Source organism: Tiliqua scincoides, chromosome 2 (genome assembly GCF_035046505.1).
Source record: "Tiliqua scincoides isolate rTilSci1 chromosome 2, rTilSci1.hap2, whole genome shotgun sequence".
In the NCBI taxonomy this organism is placed as follows: Eukaryota; Metazoa; Chordata; class Lepidosauria; order Squamata; family Scincidae; genus Tiliqua; species Tiliqua scincoides.
Window position 1 is genome coordinate 119914437 of NC_089822.1, and position 22374 is coordinate 119936810.

Below are 22374 nucleotides of genomic sequence, written 5' to 3' on the forward strand. Positions count from 1 at the left end.
TGGACACTAAAGCATCTCTGATCATAATACTCCTTCTTACCCTTCCTTCCCCAGTCAGCACTACTTCCCTTTTTTTTTTTAACACGTAAGCCCATCACTGGACTTCCAGTGAACTCAGAGCCCAATCCTATTCAGTGCGCACCAGCTCACCGCCTGCGCATTGTCACGAACGTGCTGTAAGGCCCTAGCACTGGTGGAGCAGGATAGAATTGGGGCATTAATCAGGAAACAAATGCTGCACAGTGCAAACGTAACATTTGGTGAATTATTTAAGCTTGTTCGGATTACCCCCGTGGCATTTTCTGTCCATCAGCTGGAGGCTTAACCCCCTTTTGCTGTGCATTTTTGCGTCAAGACATTCAGCATCCATGCCATTGTCTGTCTTCCTGTTGCATGTTATCTGCCCCTACAGGTCAGAGATATGGTCCGTGATTCTTCCGTCAACCATACTGTGGTCACTGAGTTCATCCTATTGGGATTCACCAGTCACCCCGGCTTAGCCCACCTGTTGTTTGGACTTTTCCTGATGATGTATGCAGTGACGGTGACAGGCAATGTACTGATTATGACCATAGTCCGGGCTGATTCACTACTCCATACGCCCATGTACCTGTTCCTAGGCAGCCTCTCATTGTCTGAGACAGCCTACACTTTGGTCGTGATACCTAAAATGCTTGGTGATCTGCTGTTCCCCAACAGGCCCCTTTCCCTAGCATCATGTGCCACGCAGATGTTTTTCTTTGTAGCCTTAGGTATAACTGACTGTCTGCTGCTGACAGCCATGGCGTGGGACCGCTACGTGGCCATTTGTCGTCCGTTGCACTATGGGTCCCTCATGAGCCAACAGATCTGTTGGAGCTTAGTGATGGGCTGCATCTGCGGTGGTTTCATTCTCTCTTCCTTCCTCACTGGCATGATTTTCTCCTTGCCGTTTTGTGCACCCAACCAAATCCATCACTTCTTCTGTGACATCCCTCCTGTATTGAATCGGGTCTGCCCTGGCTATGAAAGCATTGAGGCCACGATTGTATCCTTGGTGGCCATGGTGCTCATTATCCCTTTCTCCTTCATCATGCTCTCTTATGGATGCATCTTGGTGGTTTCTCTGCACATGCACTCAGCTCAGTGCTTTCGCAAGGCCTTCTCCACCTGTGGAGCCCACCTGACAGTGGTCTTCCTTCATTATGGATGTGCCATCTTCTCATATGCCAGGCCCGTAGGCAGCTTCATTGAAGGCAAGGACCACATCCTTGCTGTGTCTTACACTATTCTTATTCCCATGCTCAACCCTCTCATCTACACACTAAGGAACAATGAAGTCAAGGGAGCACTTCGGAAGGTGATGACTCAGAGCCTACTTCTTTACTAGGCATAAGTTAAGAAATCTGGCAGAAATGGACGCTGGAACTGTGGAGCAAATGCGATCAAAACTGGTAGTTCTCAGAGTTGTAGACCTCTCAAGATTATGAAGAATTGTATTCTTGCTGCCTTGTGTCAAGAAAGGCTCAAGGAGAAGGTCTTTAAAGGACTGAAAGAAAGTATTTTTTTCTGGCGAGAATCACAGGAATCTACGCATTGTATATGTCAGTCACCATGGGGCACAAAGTGGGAATCACAGAAGTCAGATAGCAGCTTCTTAAAGCAGCTTCAGGTAGCAGCTTCTTATTTTACCACCAGGACAACTGGTGGAAAGCGGGTGGGGAAGAAAGAAGTAGCCCTGAGGCACAATGCTTTCAGCTAGGAAGTCAAGTGATCCTAGGAACCCATCTCCTCATGAGTTGGACTTAGACCTGGTTCAAATTCCTGGCAGCCATGAAGGTTTGTGGGAGACCATCAGCCAATCACGTTCTCTTAGTCTCACCTACCTCACAGGATTGTTGTGAGGACAAAAAAGGAGGGGATGAAATATGTACACCATCCTGAGCACTTTGGAGGAAACAATGGCCCAACCCCATGCCAGCTGGGTGCAAGCATATTTTAATCTGCTGTTTTTAACACACTGTGGTTTTAAGTATTTATCTACGTGTTATTATGTATGTTTTAATACTTTGCTAACAACAGACTTGAGCACCAGGGGAAAAGCAGTGTGGAAATCTCAGAAACAAACAAACATGAACAAATGACTGTGAAGGTGATCAAATGGCCAAATTCCTACCCAATACAATATAACAGTTGTATAAACGTTGTACATTTATGCAGTTTATTCATGGCAGACAACTCTGGTTATTTATGACTGATACAACTTAATGTGTGGTGTCCTCCTACAACGTGCATGTATAATATACATGTTAAACCTAATGAACAATTTATACCAAGAAACAGATGGAAAATATCAGGCAAACACATTGCTACTGTGATTAAAATGTGATTAAAATGCAGCTATATTTGTTAAGCAGCAAAAATGAGGGCTGTAGGTACACAAATGTTTCTTGCACATATATGCATTTTTGTCACCCATTTTTCATTTTTCATAAAACATGCAAATAAATTTTCATTCAGACCATGTTGGAGAGGCTAAATAAGGCTAAGGGTGCAATCCTGCCCTTCACTTGAGCTTATGCAAGTCCCTTGCGCCGGCCTGAAAGTGTCACAAAGGTGCTGTAAGGCACTTCTGAGCCACTTTCCGAGGAGATAGGCCAGCGTACGGGCGTGCGCCAACCTCATCGCGCCGATGTGGGCCCTGGAGGAAGGGTGAGTGGTGAGTTGTGTCGGCTGAGCTCGGCTGACACAGGGGTCGGGGGCCACGGGGAGGGCAGGGAGGAGGTGGGAGAGAGGTATTTCAGGGCAAGGGAGGGTGGGTGGCAGGGGTTCCTGGGGCGGGCAGGCGGGAACAGGAGGCGGGGCCAGGATGCAGCAGTTATGCTGGAACCTGACCCCATTCCTGGGCAGCACGGTGCAGCTCCGGGCTGCTCGGATTTGCACCACCTTGTCAGGTAGCGCAGATCCAAGTAGACCCATTGAGGCCACTGCAGTGTGACACAGGATCAGGGGAAAGACTTCCCCTTGCCTCGGGCTGCGCTGCTTTTGGCCCCAAACTTGTGCTGGATGCCGCATAGGCTCGCTAGCCTGCCTGCTTCAAGCGCCCTAAATTGCACCCTAAAAGACAAACCAAAGAAGCACCTGGCCACTGTCCTGGTCTTAACTGGGTCTCCTTGTCTCCTTTCCACTTGGAAAACACATGCACAAGCCCCAATGGTGTGATCAACATCATGTCTAGTTCAGCTCCCAGCATCAGTTTTAAGGAGGCAAGGCATTACTGAAGGGGTAAACGAAAGTGCTATCATCTTGATGCTTCCTGGTGGGAAATAGCAGGGCCAAATTCTTGCTGCTTTTACTCTTGTGGTTATGAAAGGAGAATGTTGGGGAGTATATTTGAGATACTCCTCAGCACCATTTTCCTAATCTAACAGCCCAATCCTTACTAAATGCCACCTGCAGAGTGCAGCGGGCCCTGTACATCCTGCAGGCAGCTCAAGACCATGTGGAAGTGGAAAGGGAAGTAAAGGAATGTTTCACTTACCCTTCTCTGCTCCTGCATGGTCCCCAATGGTTCTACTTGAACCTATGCCAGCTAAGTCTCTGGTGAAAGTTCAAGTAGAACAAAGGGAGCATGTCAGGTACAAAATGGGGGTTAGGCTTTTGGTGGAACTCTCCCTGCTGAAAACCCCTTGACCACCCCGACATGCCCCCCAATCCCACCCAGCCCCCTGCCGCATTCCTCCTGCTTCCTGCCCTGTTCCACTCACCCACCCCCGCCCCCACCAATGGCTTACCTCTAGCAGTAGGCTTGGCAAAGTCGGCAGTCTTGTGGCACCACGTGGAAAATGGCCACCGGCCTTGCTTTGTGAGCAATGCCGTCAGCTATTTTACGGCACTAGAAGACCCTACCACTGCCATAAATGGCTCCTTGTGTCAGCCCCATCCTAGTTGGGATCAGACCATAAATTGTCCACAAAATTACTTTTTCCCTCAAGAGGGAAATATACAAGAATGATGGAGATGGTTCAGTCCTAAGTCTTCATTTCTCTTCCCATCATTCTGTACACAGCTGCCTTCACATCTTTATTCCGTAAGCTGTAGATCAGGGGGTTCAACATAGGTGTGATCACCCCATAGAAGGTGGAGACAAATATGTCACTTTCTGAGATGGCTTTGGTCTGAGGTTGTGTGTACATAGCAATTGCTGTGCCGTAAAAGATACCAACCACTGTGAGGTGAGAGCCACAGGTTGAAAAAGCTTTACTGCGTCCCTGAGCTGAGCGCATCCTCAATATAGTAAGACCAATGCGTCCATAAGTCACCAAGATGAAAGAAAATGGTATGAGGAGTGTGAAAACACTGCTCCCTGACATGAAGGTCACATTGGTGGAGATGTCCGAGCAGGCAAGTTTCAAGACAGCTCGTATCTCACATGACAAGTGGTGGATGACATTGTGACCGCACAGTCGAGCTTTCATGGTGAAGGAGGGTATTAGTGTCAGTAGTAAAGATGTGATCCAGGAAAAAGCTGCTAGGGCAATGCATAATCTTGGGCTCATGATCAGTGTGTAATGCAAGGGGCTACAGATAGCCACAAAGCGGTCATACGCCATGACCGCCAACAGTATGCACTCTGTCATCCCCAAGAATAGAGAGATGCGCATCTGGGCAAGGCACCTGTTGGAGGAGATGGTGGGAGGTTCTTGGAAGCAATGGACCAGTATCTGGGGGACAGAACTAGTGCAATAACAAACGTCAATAAAGGAGAGGTTGCCAAGGAAGAAATACATGGGAGTGTGGAGACGAGAATCCATGATGCACAAGATAACTATGAGACCATTCCCAAAGACAGTGGCCAGATAGAGCATTAGAAAAATCACAAAGAGCGCTGCACGCACCTGGGACTGCCTGGAGAGACCTGTTAGAATGAAATACTCTGGGAAAGTGTCATTGTCACTATTGAGGCTCGCAGAAGTAGGCATTTTTGCCTTAATCCATATTTATCTGCAGGAACAGAAAATAAAATAAACCAAATTACATCACAGTATAATTTAGAGTGTTTACTTAATGTTTAATGAATTTGTAAAATGAGTTGTCCAAATTCTTTTTTTGTCCACACAAAATGTTCATGTTAGAGATAATGAACTATCTGCCCCCCCCCCCCACAGAGAAAATAGTTTGGTGCTTTTGCTCTCCTTTCCAAGTCTGTTTGGATCCTTCACACTCCTGCCGATATCACTGGGAATGTGTCAGGAGCCAATCTGAACCCTTCCACAAGACTTCATAAACTCCCAACACCCCTCCCTGGCCACCTGCCCAAATGTCTCCCCCACCGCCCACTTACTTATGATCCAGTGGCAACAACAGGATACTGGAGAGGCTTCACCTTCTGTACTCCGTGATACCTGGGACAGAAAAATTGCAATGGTCCAGATGCAAGGATGGCTGGGTAATGGCTCGCACATTTAGCACAGAGACCCACTTTTTAGAATGAGAATCTGTCAGAACCCACTGGAAGTGATGTCATGACCGGAAGTGACATCATCAAGCAGGAAAATTTTTAACAATCCTAGGCTGCAATCCTACCCACACTTACCCAGGAGTCAGTCCCATTGACTGTCATTGTTAAAAGAATATACATAGTAGCTTGTTAAGAGTACAGGTCTGTAACATTTCCCCAAATGCAGTCACATACCATGGCAGCATCAAGTCTAATATAGTACAAATAAAATATTAAAAAGAATGGGGATCTACCTGAAATTGGGTCATGACCTACCTAGTGGGTCCCGACCCACAGTTTGGGAAACACTGTTCTAGAGTTTCTGCCTTCTGTGAGTGATGCTGGAAAGGCTACAATTGCCAGCACTCCTATTGTCTTGCATATATGAGGACTGCATGCCAGGCAGTAGGGAGAGGAGGGGGATAGAAATTCTCTCCATTTCCATGTTGCCACCTCTATAGCCACAAGAAAGGCAAGTGGGGGAAGAGAATCCTTGGAAGTGGGGGTAGGCCCAGCAAGAATTTTATTTTTTTTAATCATTATGCAAGTGGTTCCCACGGTTTTAGCACCAGGCTTTTTAAAGTGTTGGGACCCACCTAGGTTTACCAGACTTTTAAAGGAGATCTAGAAAGAAATAATCAATCAACCACTTGATAGATAGATAGATAGATAGATAGATAGATAGATAGATAGATAGATAGATAGATAGATAGATAGATAGATAGATAGAAATAGCATTTTATTTATGTACAAGTATTAATAACCAGAAAAATAACCAGAAAAAGACCCACAACATTTATCAGTCTATATTTACATATGCTTGCAAACTGCAGGATCTGAGCTCTTTGCAGGGATAATTAGCAGCTACAGTATCTGATTTTTGAATAGCCTCAGGGCTTGAGTCAATTAGTTATCTGATTTTTCCATCACCCTTTGGGGACCCACCAAAAATCAGGTTGCAACCTACCAGTGGAACCAGACCCACAGTTTGGGAATGACTGCATTATTTTCTTGTATGGGAGGAGACCATTACAAAACTGCCAGATCTGAGCTGCAGATCCGGCACTTGCAAAGTGCATTCAAGTAAAGCTATTTGGCACCACTATGAAGTACACAATTTATTTAATGGACAATATTCTCTATTTAGTCCACTAAATTTGTCTGACTGTTGCTTATTTTATTCTGCAATCGACTGCAAATTTATTAGATGGGGAAATGTCAAGAGCACCTGGATCTCCGTTCTTTGTCAACTCACAATACAAAAATAGGAAGCTTCATGACCTTTCAGTGAACAGTATTAGGGGCATGGCGGGCCTTAGGATGAGGTTGCAGCTCATCAGTGAGGCCAGCTCCACCACCATGGCACCCAAAGCACCCTGCCATCTCCTTCCCAGTCTTGGGCGGCAGCTCCTGTATCTTGACAACAACTTGCTGCAGTGCTGCTACACTTCTTGCACTGCTCAGATAATCCAGAACCTGCGCCCATGTGCGCACTGTGCCACACTCAGGGGTGGAGAGCAGGTGAGCAGCATCTTGCTGCTGAAGTACTGGATGGTGTTGCTGATGGAAGGCCAGGCTCTTGGCAACTGCCTGCATCCCTTCTTGTCCCTGGCTTCCATCAGTGTCTCCCTTGCCCCCATTATAGCATGGCAGCATGTGGAGGTGTGCTCATGAAGACTCTGCTTCAGAGAAAGGTGTGTAACTCTGCAGGCTCTCCTCTCACCCTCCATTCACTTTTTTCCACATTTCCCTGATTCTCTCTCTTCTTCTGTCCATCTTGCTCAGCATTTCCCTCAGTCTCTCTATTTCCCTGATGCTCTCTCTCTCTCTCTTCCCCACCACCACCACATGTTCACCCATTCCACTCTCACTATTCCTACAGTGACATTCTATACATAGCTGTTCAAAGTAAGTCGCATTGAGTTTAATGGAACTTACTTCCAGGCAAGAGGAAAGCATTGGGTTTTAGCCCCAAGTTCCTCTCCTCTCCATCTCTGTCTCCGACAGTGGTAACCAAAGTCCAGGGTATCAGCCTGCTGAAAGCACTTTGAATTTCAGTTTTGGGCTTCAGCTTGCCAGCCTTCCACCTCAGAGAGGAAGAGGTGGAGGAGGAGTGAGCATGTACTTGTACATGTGTGTTTTTCCGGAAAATCTTCTGGCTTACTTCCTACACTCAACTTCTCTTCCCTGCTACTGTTTATTTTGCCTTTGATCTCCTCTTCTTTTTCCTATTCTCCCATTTCCCTCCTCCCTCCCTTTTTTACTCTTCATGATTATTTTATCCAGCCCTTTCACCCTTTCTTTTTATTCTCTCATCCTCTTTCATATATTGCAGTCCCCATGTAGGTTCCTAAACACAGATATTTTCCTTCTTTCTCTTTCTCCTTTCAGAATCTTATTTTCCCCCTATTCTCCAATTCATCATTCTAATGCACTCTTTTACTTATTTTTGGTTTTTCATTGTGCTCTATTTCTTCACTTCTACTTTTTACCTATCCTGCCTTTCTTATTTCTTTTCCCCACATCCTATTTTTCCTTTTTCTGTTGTTTTCCCTCCCTCCTCATCTTCCCCTTTTTCTTATAATAATCCATCAGTCTTTTGAAAACAATTGCCCAAGTGCTATTTTTATATTCAGTATTTAAGATGATAAACATTGCCATACTAGATCACAGGTTCAACTGGTCTAGCAGTAGCCAGTTAAATGCCTCTGGGATGTCCATGAGGAGAACATGAAAGAAACATTCTTTGTAGTTTGTGCCCAACACAAAGGTATAGTGCCTCTGTCTGTACATGGAAGCTCTATTTAGCTGTCATGGCTTATGGCCATTAATATGTCCTTATGTCCTCTTCCATTCATTTGTCTAACCTAGTGGTTTCCAAACTTTTAAGCACCGGGACCCACTTTTTAAAATGACAGTCTACTGAGACCCACCTAGGGTTATGAGTCTTTTAAAAGTTTCACTTTACCAGCAGTTCAAGCCCCTGTTTTTATCCTTTTTACTATGGCATGGAGGGCACCGCCTTCTGGAATGTTTGTTGAGCTCCATGTTCATTGGGTTGAGACCATTCTGACCATTCTTGGATTGCCCATCAAAGTGAATTTAGGCATGGTTGCCTACTCTACAGTAAATGTGCATGTGCTGCTCCATTTCAATTGCCATGGGGCACACTACATTTTCCATGTTAGCTATCAGCTTGTCAGTTTTGAAACCCATCAAAATTCAGGTTGAAACCCATTTGGGAACCACAGATCTAGCCTTTCAAAAAAGGATCACATTTTGCAGTAGTTAATTTTATACCTCTTGTTTCTAGTACACATACATGCATAGGAATACCATGCAGTTCATGCAGAGCATAGGCTGCCCTTTTACAGACTGGCGAGGCTAATTTTGAGATGTTGTTAATATCGTATGATAATCTGGGATTAAGAGTAGCAACCCTGTTATTACTGACATCACTACCCTTGAATTATGGATACAGAAGTTTTACTTCAGTATAATTGGCTGCTAGCATAATATTATTTTGAAACACTTCTTTAAAAGGGCTTCACCAACCCACAACGACAGCATCTCCTATAGGTGGCTATCCAGCCTCTGTGTAAAGATCTCAGGGACTGGGGGATGCAAATGTTAAGCAGAATGTGGATAATTATAATCATTAAAATCCAATTATATTAATGTTAGGTGGATATGTGTTTGGGGAACATAGAAAAGGGGAGGTCTTTGCCCAAAGGCTCAGAATTTACATGTCAAGATAACATGAGAGAAGGTTAGAACAGACATAGAATGTTCTATTTGTAAAAACATTATCTCTTCATATAAGTGGATAATCACTGTGCCAGAGCTAGGGCATGTGGTATTTTTTGTTAGTTTTCTTTTTCCTATGATAAGGTGAACCAGATCAGGAATGCACTAAAGGTGTTTAACCTTAGTTTCTCCCCCACAGTCCCAGGCCAGATCAGGGTCCTGTGTGAACAATTTACAAAGGGAAAAAAGATCACATGGGCAGCAATGAGATATTTTTTTCCCTGTCAGATAGTATACATAGGGAGAGCTGAATCAAGACCACAGCAAAGGGCTGGGGAAGGACCAGTGATGCATTTAACATCTTGCGTAGTTTGGCCCTTAATTCCCTACCCTCCCTCACCCAAAGAAACATTCTGGAAGGAAAAAAAAGCTAATAAGTGCAAAAGAGGAGAATGCACTACTAGGCTCTCCATGAATGTTGATGGTTTCCAAATTGTTTCATATGTACTTTTTGTCATAGATCAGATCCTATTGCTCTCAAAGAAGTTTCTGAGTAATTCAAATAGGATAATTCAAAGATAATAGGATATCTTTGGATATCTTTGAATAGGATATCTTTGAATATCCTATTGAATAGGATATCTTTGAATAGGATAATTCAAAGATAGGATAATTATCTTGCTCCCCACAGAAAATGAGTTATGATGTTCAGGATTAATATAAAACAACAATACAGGCTTCTCACAGTTGGTGGTGGGAACATCCACATAAGAACATAAGAACATAAGAACAGCCCCACTGGATCAGGCCATAGGCCCATCTAGTCCAGCTTCCTGTATCTCACAGCGGCCCACCAAATGCCCCAGGGAGCACACCAGATAACAAGAGACCTGCATCCTGGTGCCCTCCCTTGCATCTGGCATTCTGACATAACCCATTTCTAAAATCAAAGTAACTACACTGTGGACAAAGAGTCAAATGAATCAGGATGACCTAAGTTCAAATCCCCCCTCAGCCATGAAGTTTAGTGATTTATCTTGTATCTATACTAAAACACTGTGAATTTTTACAAAAACCTACCAATAATGAAAGGAACTTACCTCCTCTACTGATCTACCAGCCAAAAACTGTTAAGAAAGTCTTGATATTTCCTTCTGTTGTTTGATGAAAGTTGAACAAATTGCTTTTATAATGAAATTTTTTTTTTTTGAAAGGGTATGGAAAAATGTCTCATAAAGATCTGTGAAAAACTCTGGATTTCAAATAGCTGCAATAATTATGGCTGCAGGCTAAGAAATATATCAAACTTTTAGAATGACAAATATTTAAAAACTCCAAGCATTGAGCATGCTAGAAATGAACATCTACTGGATATTTATGTCATTTGGTTTGTCTTATAAATACTTTACCCACAAACTAGCAATACCTCAAGTTCCTCTGTAATGTGGCTGCTAACATTTGTGGGTATTCTGTCAGTCAGTGTCAAATTCTTTTTCTAATTGAAGGTAAGACGGCTTCTAGACAATGTGAAGCAACCTGCCTGAAAATCAATCTGTTTCTGGGATGAGAAAGTAATGAAAGGGCTCTGTTATTATAAGTTGAAAACATTTACCAACAGTCTCCATTGCACAGAGATAAATATCTAAGCCTTTGGGAATTTGTCGCAGATATCCTGTTAAACTCATCGCCGATATGGAACAATTAGGAAGTATCATGGGTAAATTCTTTGACTCTTTTTAGAAATTGCATGCCTCTGGACAATCCTGTTTTCAAAGGTATGCCAATTATGTTATTTCAATAAGGCTGAAACCCTGTACTTTTACCTGGAAGCAAATTCCAATTCAGTAGGATGTCTGAGTAGAAATGCATAGGATTGTGCTGTTAGGCAAAAAGCAGGGTCTTGGCATGTTCTGAGGTTTCAAAACTTTTTTTTTTAATTTTAAATGCTTAATAAACATCTTAGCCTGGAGATACCATTGTGATTTGATATGATTCGAAATCCAGAGCTCACAAATCTCAGCATGACTGAGATGTGTTTCATGTCATCACAGAGAGTTAGGGATGCCACAGGTTATAAATCAAGAAGGCTCAGTTACAAAAATCACTTATCACCTATGAAACTATTTGGGTGGGGCAATCTGTCTTCCTTCCTAAGGTGTAAAAATATACAGTTCTGATGCTCTGGTTGACCTCCCCCCCCCCCCACAATATTCTAAAGCAGGTTGTGCTGATGTGTTGAAGTTGCAAGTAAGGGCCAACACAAGTGGGTCTTTGGTTAAGGACCTTTGGTTTGGAGTTAGTAGAAGCTGTACTCCCTGGATTCCAGGCCTTACCTTCTGCTGTGAAAGCAGAGACAAGAGACTTTTGGTATTTGTCTCAATGATAGCCTTTTGCTGTGGATCCTCAGTAACCTCATCGATTCAATCTAATTGCTTATTCCATCAGCTACAGCAAGTTTTAGAAGTTAGAACTAATCTTTTCTGTTGTTTGTTAATTTATGCAACAGTACTGTAACACGTGGCACTCCTGCACATCACAAGTAGTGGAAAACTGGCGCAAGGCATGCAAACACAGCACAGGAGGATGGGAGGATACTGCAAGACATGGATACCTCAGCCCTGGGGTGGGGGTGGACAGGGTCTGGTCATCTACATAGAAGTTCCCCCAATGACACAACAATGGGAGGTTTGAGAACTGAAGTACCTTAGGGCATGCTAGTATACACTGCAGATGGATGATGCTGGTTATTAAAAATGAATTATTATATTAGTTATTTATTGCCTAGAAACTCCCCAGCAAGTCATGAAACAAGATTTGCATTAAAACTTGGCTACATTTACTGACATCAGTGAAAATCAACAGCCTGCAGCAGAACCTGTAGCTAGACATGCTTTCCCCCTTCTCCTACCGTAGAGGAGACAGCACATAACTGACCAATCCTACCCTGACTCAGACCCATAGATTGCCTATTGGCAATTCACATTTCTCTGCGCCAAACCCCAAGGGGATCAAGGAAGCTGAATTGTACCATCTCCCCTAAGCCAGAGAGGCCTTGAAGCCCTGGATTCACAAAATCCGTCAGAAATGTGGAAAGGAGACCTTAGACCAAACTGCACATTTAGAGGAAGATGAAATGTGGCCCTGGGTGCTTTGGGTGTTTCAGGGCCCAATCCTAAGCTTTGCGCACCGGCTCACCATTGGTGTGCACTATCGCAAACATGCTGTAAGGCATATTTGCAGGCCATAGCGCTGGTGCTCTGTTGGTGCTAGCCTGGCGCTTCCCAGCGCTGGGTGAGCGCCGGAGCTGCACCACTCAGTAGTTGTGTGGACCGCCGAGCAGCGGACAGGTAGGTGGAGGCCTGGGGGGAGACAGGGAGGAGGAGTTCTGGGGAGGGAGAGGGAGGGTGGGGAGGAGGTATGCCAGGGGAGGGAGCTGGGCTGGAGGGAGGTGGGACCGGTGGAGCTTTGCTCCACTGGATCCAGAGCCTCTGTGTCAGGCTGGCCACCCGACAACAGAGGCTCTTGATTCCATGCTGACCTTTGAACCTCTGTAGAATCGTAGCCTCATTGCAGAATGGGAACGAAAGTTCTCTTCTCCCAAGGAGCCGCCAGCGGCTGCCTGGAGTGTGCGGGATGCGGCGGCAGCCATTTTCGGCACTGCTGCAGCCTTGCACGCCAGGCAGCTCAGGATTGGGCTACCCGTAAACAGCATAGGGAAACAGGCCAAAACCACTTGATTGCTTTGCCTCACCATGGTTCCAATCCTGATCACAGCCCATCCATGTACTAGTTTTAATAGGGAAAGAAACTTCCACTGGCTTTCAACTAATTTGAGACAATCTGAAGTAACCTAATTGGAAGCCAAGAAATGCAAGGGCTCTCTAATTATCACTTGAAAACTTTTACCAACTGGCTTCATAGCCCTGAGGTTATTGCAAATAGTTTCAATGCAGACTAAAGCCGCTGGGAATTGGTCTCAAATGTTCAATTAAACCATCACCAATACGCAATAATTGGACAGTATCAAAGGCAGGTACCTCACCTCATTTTAGAATGGCATTGTAATACACATCATATTATTGGTGCATAATGTACATTGTGGCTAAACTAGGCTATGCTATGCAATGCAGGAAATAGCTGCATTTTGGAAATCCTTACACCAAAATTAATAAAGAAAATTAGAAACATTCAGATAAATTTTGTTACATAGTGTGATACACAGTGTGGTATATCAAGATTTTATTTTTTTGTGGTGGTTGTGGTTTTGTTGTCGTTGTTGCAAAAGCTGACATACTTGATCAACCCATCAGTGAGACCAACTGAGGAAGTCAGCTCAAGCAGCAGATTGGTGAGGGGTGATGTCCACTTCCATCATCCTACTCAGTTCCATTGCTCCCCCCTCCTCCCACCCCCTGGATTGGAAAAGATGGAGTGGAAGAGGAAACGAGGAGCATAGAGTGGTGGACTAGAGTGTCTTTGATGCTATAGCCCAGTGATTCTCAAATTGTAGGTTTGGGACTTGGGAAGAGCGCTGCTGCCTACACACCATTATAGCCACACCCCTTGACATTTATAAACCAGGCAGCAGCCACTAGAGTCTCTAAAAAAGTTTGGGAACCACTGCTCTAGACTATCATTTTCCTGCCCTCTGCACTTCCTGTTCCTTGCCATCTCCATTTTTTGTTTCCAGTTCAAGAAGCAGGAGGAGCAAAGTGTGGCAAATCATCAAGTAAGTGTGGGGCAGCATTTGGGCAATGACCTCAGTTGCCAGGAAAACCTTGGCTGGTCCTAGTAAAATGTCTTCCCTCCTGGAAAGGTATATAATTGTGTCTTCACCCTACAACTAGACCAGGGGTCGGCAAACTTAAACACTCAAAGAGCCATTTGGACCCGTTTTCTGGAGGGAAAAAAAACCTTGGGAGCCACAAAACCCTTTCGACATCTAAAATGAAGATAAAACTGCATATATAGTGTTTTTTTTTAACTTTATGCTCTTATAGTTCCCATTTTTATAATGTAGCCCCCTCTTGTAGCTTTTAGGTAGTTTTGTCATACATTCTTGTCCTGTGTTTTTAGACGCCTGGTCCTCTATGGTGTTTTGCCTGATTCCAAGGCCATTCTCTGCCTGGAGAATTATGCCCACTTTAAGCAAATTAGCTCCCCTTCTTTCCCCCAACAAATGACCCTGATTCTGCCCTGCAGTCCTGCTGGATCCCACCTCCAGGGTAGCTCGCCTGTTCAACCTGCAGAGGTCCTCTCTCCTACCAGCAGCCTCCCACCACTACAGCAGACCCTGGGTCATCAGCAGGTCTTGGGCACAGCAGCCACACACCAAACTCCAGTGTCTCCAGCAGTCAGTCAGAGTATCCAGGGCAGAGTCCAAAGTTAATAAGCCAAGTCACAGTCCAAGGTCAGATTCCAAAGTAAGTCAGCCACCTCTCTAACCTGCACTCCTACCTCCAACCCACATCCCCTTCCTGCTTCAGGTGCTCCTTATATCCTTGAGGGCCCTATTGCCTTCAAGTGGCTGCAGCTGTGCAGCACACTCTGCTGGATGCCCAGGCCTTACCCTTAAAGGGGCCACTGCTGACACCACATCTACCTCCTCACCAGATCTTCCAGGATTCCAATACATATGGTGGTTATGACATCTGCTAATCGTACATGGATACTAAAGAACTCCCCCCACCTTCCAGAGGCACCCTGCTGGAAGGAAAAAAGGACACAGACTCCAGAGGTGGGGAAGAGAAGAAGCCAGAGCTGGGGGGAAGGGGGGAAGACACAGGCCAGCTTCTGCCCTGCCTGCCCGCCTGCCCTCCCTCCCTCACTCAGGCTGCAACCCTCTCCACACTATCCTGGGAGTAAGCCCCATTGACTACAATGGGACTTCTGAGCAGAGAAGTTGGTTGGAGCTCTCAGGTTGCAGTCCTCTTCACACTTTCCTGGGAGGAAGCCTCAATGACTACTTGTGAGTAGACCTGCATAGGAGGGGGCTGAGGCTACAGCCCTCCACACCTTCCTGGGAGTAGCCCAGGGACTACAGCGGGGCTTGCTCTCGAACAGACCTGCTGGGCGCGGGGCTCCCACGCCTGCAGTGCAAGGTCCCAGGCACCCTTTCCTGGGAGTAAGCCTCATCCAATGTAATGGGGCTTACAACATAGTAGACACGCATAGGAGCAGGCTCCAAGGCTGCCATCTCAGGCACCCTTTCCTGGGAGTAAGTCTCATCTGCTGTAATGGGGCTTACAACTGAGTAAACACACATAGGAACAGGCTCCAAGGCTGCCATCCCAGGCACCCTTTCCTGGGAGTAAGTCTCATCTGCTGTAATGGGGCTTACAACTGAGTAGACATGCATAGGAGCAGGCTCCAAGGCTGCCATCCCAGGCACCCTTTCCTGGGAGTAAGCTTCATCTGCTGTAATGGGGCTTACTACTGAGTAGACACACAGGATGTCTCCTCTGCTGTGGAGGAAAAGCCTCTCCTTGCACTGAGTGGGGACCTGCTCAGGGAAAGGCGGGCTGCAAGGGCTGAGGAGGAGGACGTCTTGTTGGGGAAGGGAAAAACAGGGCGCTTAAGCCTGCAGAGCCGGCAAAATTGAAAAGGGAAACCAATGTGGGGCAGGTGGGGGTGGAGGAGGGCAGTGAGCTCAGGGGGCAAAGGGAAGCAGCCTGCCCTCCCAACACAGGTGCCTCCTGTCACCCACTTCGCCACTTTCACCCGGAGGAGCTGCAGCAGACAGCTGAAAGAGCTGCATGCGGCTCCAGAGCCGCAGGTTGCTGACCCCTGAACTAGACTAATGTGTTTATATGCTTGTGCTCCTAACAACCATTTCCAGCATACATTAAATAAAGCAGACCGTTCCTTACAAAAACTAATACCACAATCAATTTCTTAGTTTTTGATTAGATAAAAATAAGGGTGAAAGACTCAAAAGAACTATTTGAATACATTTATTAAGCACCCATTTTCGGTCCCAACACTCTCCAGAACGCTGCTTTCACATCCTTATTCCTCAAACTGTAAATCAGAGGGTTGAGCATAGGGGTCACCACCCCGTAGAAGATTGCAACAAATTTGTCCTGGTCTGAAGATCTGTCTGGTGGCTTCAAGTACATAGCTATGGCTGTGCCATAGAAGATCCCAACCACTGTAAGATGAGAGCCACATGTAGAGAGAGCCTTTCTCCACCCCTGTGCTGAGCGGATTCTCAACACTGCCAGACCAATGCGAACATAAGTCACCAGAATGAAGGCAAATGGTACAAGAAGAGTAAAAACACTGCTGCCTAGTGTAACACCCAAACTGGCAGAGATATCTGAGCATGCCAGTTTCACTACAGCTTGCACCTCACATGTAAAATGATTGATAACATTGTGGCCACAAAGGTGGATCTTCATGGTGAAGGATGGTACAACAGATAGAAGAAAAGCCAAGGCCCATGCAGAGGCAGCCAAACAACCACACACCTTTCTGTTCATGATCAGTGAGTAGTGGAGAGGGCTGCATATAGCCACAAAGCGGTCATACGCCATGACAGCCAGCAAAATGCATTCCGTCACACCAAGGAAGAGGGAGATGAGCATCTGAGCAAAACACCTGGCATTGGAGATGGTGGGATTTTTTGCAAGGTTGTGGGCCAACATCTGAGGGATCGAGCTAGAAGTATAGCAGATGTCGAGAAGGGAGAGGTTGCCTAAGAAGAAATACATGGGGGTGTGGAGGTGCGAATCTACTGCAATCAATAGCACAATGAGTCCATTCCCCATGATGGTGATCAAGTAGAGGAAAAGAAACACCACAAAGAGCACCTTACGAATGAAGGGCTGGCTGGAGAGACCAGTCAGTAGGAAGATCTCTGGCTCACTCTCATTCTTGCTTGCAGGAAGGGTGGAATTGTAAAGTGTGACCATGATGTCCTATTACCTGCATGGAAGGTAAATGGGCAAATATGGATTAGTTGGAATATGAGATCATGTTCTCCTCATTGTTAATTGTGGACAGGTTATGTAATTCTACTAGTTTGCGTGCTCAGTTTAGCGTTATAGTTTAAGAACGTGAATCCGGCAGGTTAGTATTCCACCTAGCCTTAGAACCTTTGGGGCCAAATTGTATCCAACTTTCCAGCACGGATGTAACCGTTCCAATGGGCATGCACTGCATCCTGTGGTAGGGTGGCAATCCTGGATGTCTCCTCAAGGTAAGGGAACATTTGTTTCCTTAACTCTGGGCTGTAGTGCAGCTACGTTGCTGCTGAAAAGTTGGATAGGATTGGGCCCACGTAGATAGTGGGGAAGAAATACCCTAAAACCACAAGCAGCAACCTGGATATACAATAGCTGATTATTTTCTTCAATCCCAAATCCATTTATTAAGATAATAAATGTGCATTGTTCTGATGGAGACCCACAGGAAATACAAAGTGATGGGGAGAAGAGACTCTGCTATGTTCAAATTACAATGAAGCGTTCCTTTATCTTTGCAAATACTTGTGCAGTGGAAAACATTTCAAGGTGTCGCTGGTATATTGATGAGCTTCCATGCCTCTGAACCTAGAAAACAGTAATTTGGGATAGCACTTTTTGAATATGCTAAGTAGTTCTCAGTGCAGAACAACCTTGTAATGCGAGTCAGGACTCAATTCCATGTACACCTTCCTGGGAGTAAGGCCCATTGAATGCAATGGAACTTACTTCTGACTAGCTGTGCTTTGGATTTCTCTGTACATATTATTATCCCCATATTGCAGCTAAGGGCAGGTGTCTTGCCTCAGGCCACCCAGTGACTTAATGGCACCTCTCCCCCCCACCCCATTTTCCATCTGTCCACCAGTCCACCACACAAAGCGGCCAGTTCCATTGGTCTCCTGGCTGGGTCATCTCTGCCTGTCAGCCAGAAAATTCTTAGCAACCTTTTTCAGTAAACTCCAGTGTCAGATTTCTTTCACCTGCGCATCTTCAGACTGCAGAAAAAAAACTATCATTGCCGTTCCTGCTGCTTAGATGAGCTGTGACACAATTTCAGTGGCCACTGGCCAGAACATGCCACACCTGAGTACCAGTTTGCCTACCACTTCCAAGTAAGCTGGAGGCCCTATCAAGAGAAAGCATAATGCAAGCTTGCTTACAAAGGTACACACTCTGATCTTGATGTGCTTTGACAGTATTTTTCATAACAGCATTGACAAATTTTGGAAAACATATTGCAATCACACTAAGCTTCAGATGAGCAGATTTCTCTTCCTGTATTTTTCTTTATTATTCTCCCCCCTCCCCATCCTGTATAGCGAGATCCATCAGCCAGCCCTGAAACCAAGCCCTGTAGCACTTTAAAACCCAGCTGTGGAAGGTTTCAGGCAAGTGGGAGGGTCAAGAGATGCCCCTTTTCTTCTCCCCTCCTGAAGATTCTTCCTTTTTTTCTGAAAGATTCAAACATTGCTTTAAAAAAATCCTATTCCAGGTAAATTTAAAACTGGGATAAAAGCGCTCTTCTTAGGGAGCTGCAGATACACTGTGGCATTTTGTTGTGGGTCCCCCTTGTTTTGCCCTAATAACTGCAGAACCTGTGCAATTATATTTGCACTCCCCAAGACATTTAAATATTTGTTTCCATGTTTTTGTTGGTTTATACAGTTATTTTGATCTTCCAGCTGTTCCTCTCTTCAAGCATTTTTATATTAAGACCTAGAAGACATTCTGGATCAAACTGGAACATCTTGTCCAGCATTTTGTTGCCCATGCTGGTCAGCCAGATGTGTTTGGGGTGTCTACCAGCAGGGCATAAAGTGACAGCTTTTCTTGCTATTTGTTCCCTCCAGCAAGGTATACTGCTACTGAACAAGGAGGCTCCATTTTTCTATGGTGGCTAACATCAGCTGATGGACATCACCTCCATGCGAGGGTCTGATAGGGTGGTAAATTGGAGATATTTGGTGTTCTTTCTCTCAACTTTCCATCTGACAGCCACATTGTTAATTGTGGCTGTGAAGTGGGAAGACCTTACTTCCTCCTGTATACACCTCCCCGTGTGCCTTTGCCATAAGAGGCATGGGTGACCCCTATTAGAGCCTTTTCAGTGATAACACCAATCTTATACAATAATCTCCCCATCATGGTGTGGTTGATCCCTTCCCTAGATATATGTTAAAACCTGGCTTCTTTGTTCAGCTTCTGTAGGGGGTGATGTCCAGCAGTTTTGGTAGAGTTATTTACCTGTGGCTTTTCAGTTGTTCTGTCTTCTTTTACTTTCTAATTTGTTATTTCTTCTTTTGTTTGCACTTTGATTGCTTTATTTTATCGTGGATCAACCTTGGATTGCCTTGATAGGTAAGAATAGCAGCATAGAAAATGTTCTCAAAGAGAGTGTTGAATGTAAAACCTATGGGCATTTGAAATTCGCAGTGATAAATAAGAAAAAAACCGTGGGGAACTCACCTATCCATGAGAAAGGACCCTGAAGGGCTCGTCTGATCTTCTTCCTGAAAACATCTGGCTAGAGACAATTCTCTTGACTTCTGTTGCTTGATGTAGCTGGATCAAACCGCCTTGTGAAGTCAGCTGCTGAGCATGTTTATTTAGAATTAAGTACCATTTTAATCAGTGGCGTTTTCTCCCTTGTCTGTATGGAAAGGATTGCAGCCTAAGGACAATTAAAAAATAATGTAAAAATGTTTCATAAATAGCCATCATGCAGATAGTGAAACAGTTCTTGATTAAGAAAAAAAAATGGTAGTGAGAGCAAAGGAAGAAGCAAAGTAATTAAAAAATAATAAAATTCACCAAAAGCTAACAGAAGATAAACTTAACAGATCAGGTTAGGTCTATAGTGCGAATGTAAAATGGGTCAACATCCCTGCCAATTCCACTGGCCATTTACAACAGCTAGCTGCTGTGTAAGTACCTCACTCTCCATGACGCCTTCTATTCGGGTGTCTGCAAATGGATTTGATATCAGGACTACTGTATCAAGGCAAATCTTTTCAAGATGGTACTTAGTGAGAGGTTCCAAGAATGGTCTTATCCATAGAGGTAAGAGGAAAGATGAGATCTGGACACTGTGAAGCAACCTAAAAGCAACTCATTTGTGTGGCTAGAAACTAACAAAAGCATTTTCTAATTATAAAGGGATAAAACTCTTTCCAACAGACATTTTCCCCCTCTGAGCCATTTCAAAGGTTACCTGTGTGGGCAGAATCACCCATACCTCTGAGAATATGTCCCAAACTGGCAATTAAAATCTTGGCCCATGCAGGATATGTATGTCTTTCTTCCTGGCATTTTCATGCTCTATTTCGTGCCAAAACAGCAGGCTATGATGGGCACAGTAGTATAATATGATCACAACAAATGCATCACATTTAAAGTATTTTTAAAAGAAGATCTCCAACCCTGTGTTGGATGAAATAAGCAACAGCTGTTAAACACGTTGCCCACTATATATTCAGCCACCGCGAGATGCCTCGATCAACAGGAAAACTTCAACTAGCTGTCAACTCATAAGAAAGAAAGGAGGCAGGCAGATCTCCTGAGGAGCTTGTCCCACAAACTGGGGACATTACTCAGAAGGTCCAACCTTGCATCTTTGGCAAAGCTTCCCAGGAAAGAGGACAGAAAGCAGAGCAGAACCTTTCTTACAATTCTAAAATTATGGGGGAGGGATGTAATGGAGAAACTACTTCCTGTGGTGTATCATTGAGAGCTAGCAAGGTCAGAATCAGTACTTTGAATTGTCCCCAGTGCATTGCAGTCAAGCTGGGATTGATGCTGTGGGGTGTGTGGTACCTGGTACCAGGGAAAATAGCATCAGGTTCAAGTCACCTGCAACGGGTGCCACCCCCTTACTTCCACTGCAACGGGTGCCACCCCCTTACTTCCAACATCCAACTCTCCCAGTTCAGCCCCAAACTACCCACCCTGTCCCATTACCAGGGATGGAAACTCAAGTCAGGTGACTCGAGTTTGAGTTGCGAAAACACGTTTTTTGCCAATTCGTGTACACTTGAGCCACCCATGTCGATGACTCTGGCACTGACTCGGGCTTCAGGCCACTGACTCAGAAATGAGTAACGAATGTGGGGGGGCAGAGCTAACTCTCCGCAAAGTTGCAGTGAACTTTGGGGGTTTCCGAAGAGACTGCGAAATAGATGTGTTTTCATGTGCCTAAACAACTAAGGCACGCTTCGGTGCCAGGAAGACGGTACGAAGAGCTGAGAGCTCGAGCAGGGGGGTCCTTAGAAACAGACAATTTCAAGGATTTCTCTCTGTTTTGCTCTGTGCTGAATCATATCTATCCCAGGCGCCATCTTGGAGAAGCTCGGAAAGCTGAGAATTCGCCCTCCCGTGGCCTAGATACAACAACATCGCAGCGAAAAAAGCTATTAAGAGTGAGTAAACTTGGCTCGTTAAAAAGTTTTACCGAGAACTGTAAGTAAGAAGTCTGGAGGAGGAGGAGATAATTCTAAATTATTCACGCTGGCCATTAGCCACCCAAGGGGGGAATAGGTGAATTGGTATTTCCCCTGCTGGAGTAAGTACAAGATTATTTTTTTTAATGGTATGTACTGAAGAGAGATAAATAAGTAATCTTCAACGAAGGAAATAAAGTCTACTTTCATTTTCCCAGCAAAAAGCCTTGATTTAAGCCTGGTCACTGTTACTTTCGGTTTCTGAGCAAGAGGCTTGAATTTTTTTATTTTTTATTTTGGTCATTTAAAGGCATACTAACCTAATTTGAGTGTGTTGATTTGACTGACTTTTTTTTGGATATAAAAATTGGAAAGTAGCCCTGGATACAAAATTGGAAAGTAGCCCTGCAGGAAGTGGTTCGAGTTGGTGTTGATAAAAATGGCTTTTGAAAATTTAAAAGATGTTCGTGAAAGCCAGGCCAAGTTGGTGGATTTTGCGATGGATTTTAGAAGAGAAATGGAGCAACAGGTCAGAGAACTGTCTGAACAAATTGGGCAAATAAGCTCCTCCCTTGTAAACTCGCAGGAACAGATTGTAAACAATAGAGAAGAAAAAAGAATGGATCAGATGTCGGGTGAAGTTAAAGAAGTGGAGTATTTTGAAATGGGACATGAGACGGAAGAAGCAATTGTCATAATAACTAAGAACCTTAAGGAAGGAAAAAGAGGAAATGTTCAGAGAGCA

At 44.7% G+C, this 22374-nt stretch overlaps 3 protein-coding genes across 3 annotated transcripts; 1 reads left to right on the top strand and 2 right to left on the bottom strand.

Annotated features, from left to right (window-relative positions):
* The first annotated feature begins 421 nt into the window (after nt 1-421).
* Nucleotides 422-1369, top strand: LOC136638706 (olfactory receptor 10R2-like). Its single transcript, XM_066612739.1, has one exon. It carries the CDS (start codon nt 422-424, stop codon nt 1367-1369), a length of 948 nt encoding a protein of 315 aa, XP_066468836.1.
* Nucleotides 1370-4010: 2641 nt separating this feature from the next.
* Nucleotides 4011-4961, bottom strand: LOC136638707 (olfactory receptor 13H1-like). The gene has a single exon (XM_066612741.1). It carries the CDS (start codon nt 4959-4961, stop codon nt 4011-4013), a length of 951 nt encoding a protein of 316 aa, XP_066468838.1.
* Nucleotides 4962-16182: 11221 nt separating this feature from the next.
* LOC136638708 (olfactory receptor 13H1-like) lies at nt 16183-17139 on the bottom strand. Its single transcript, XM_066612742.1, has one exon. The coding sequence runs from the start codon at nt 17137-17139 to the stop codon at nt 16183-16185; it is 957 nt and encodes a 318-aa protein (XP_066468839.1).
* Between the last annotated feature and the right edge of the window lie 5235 nt (nt 17140-22374).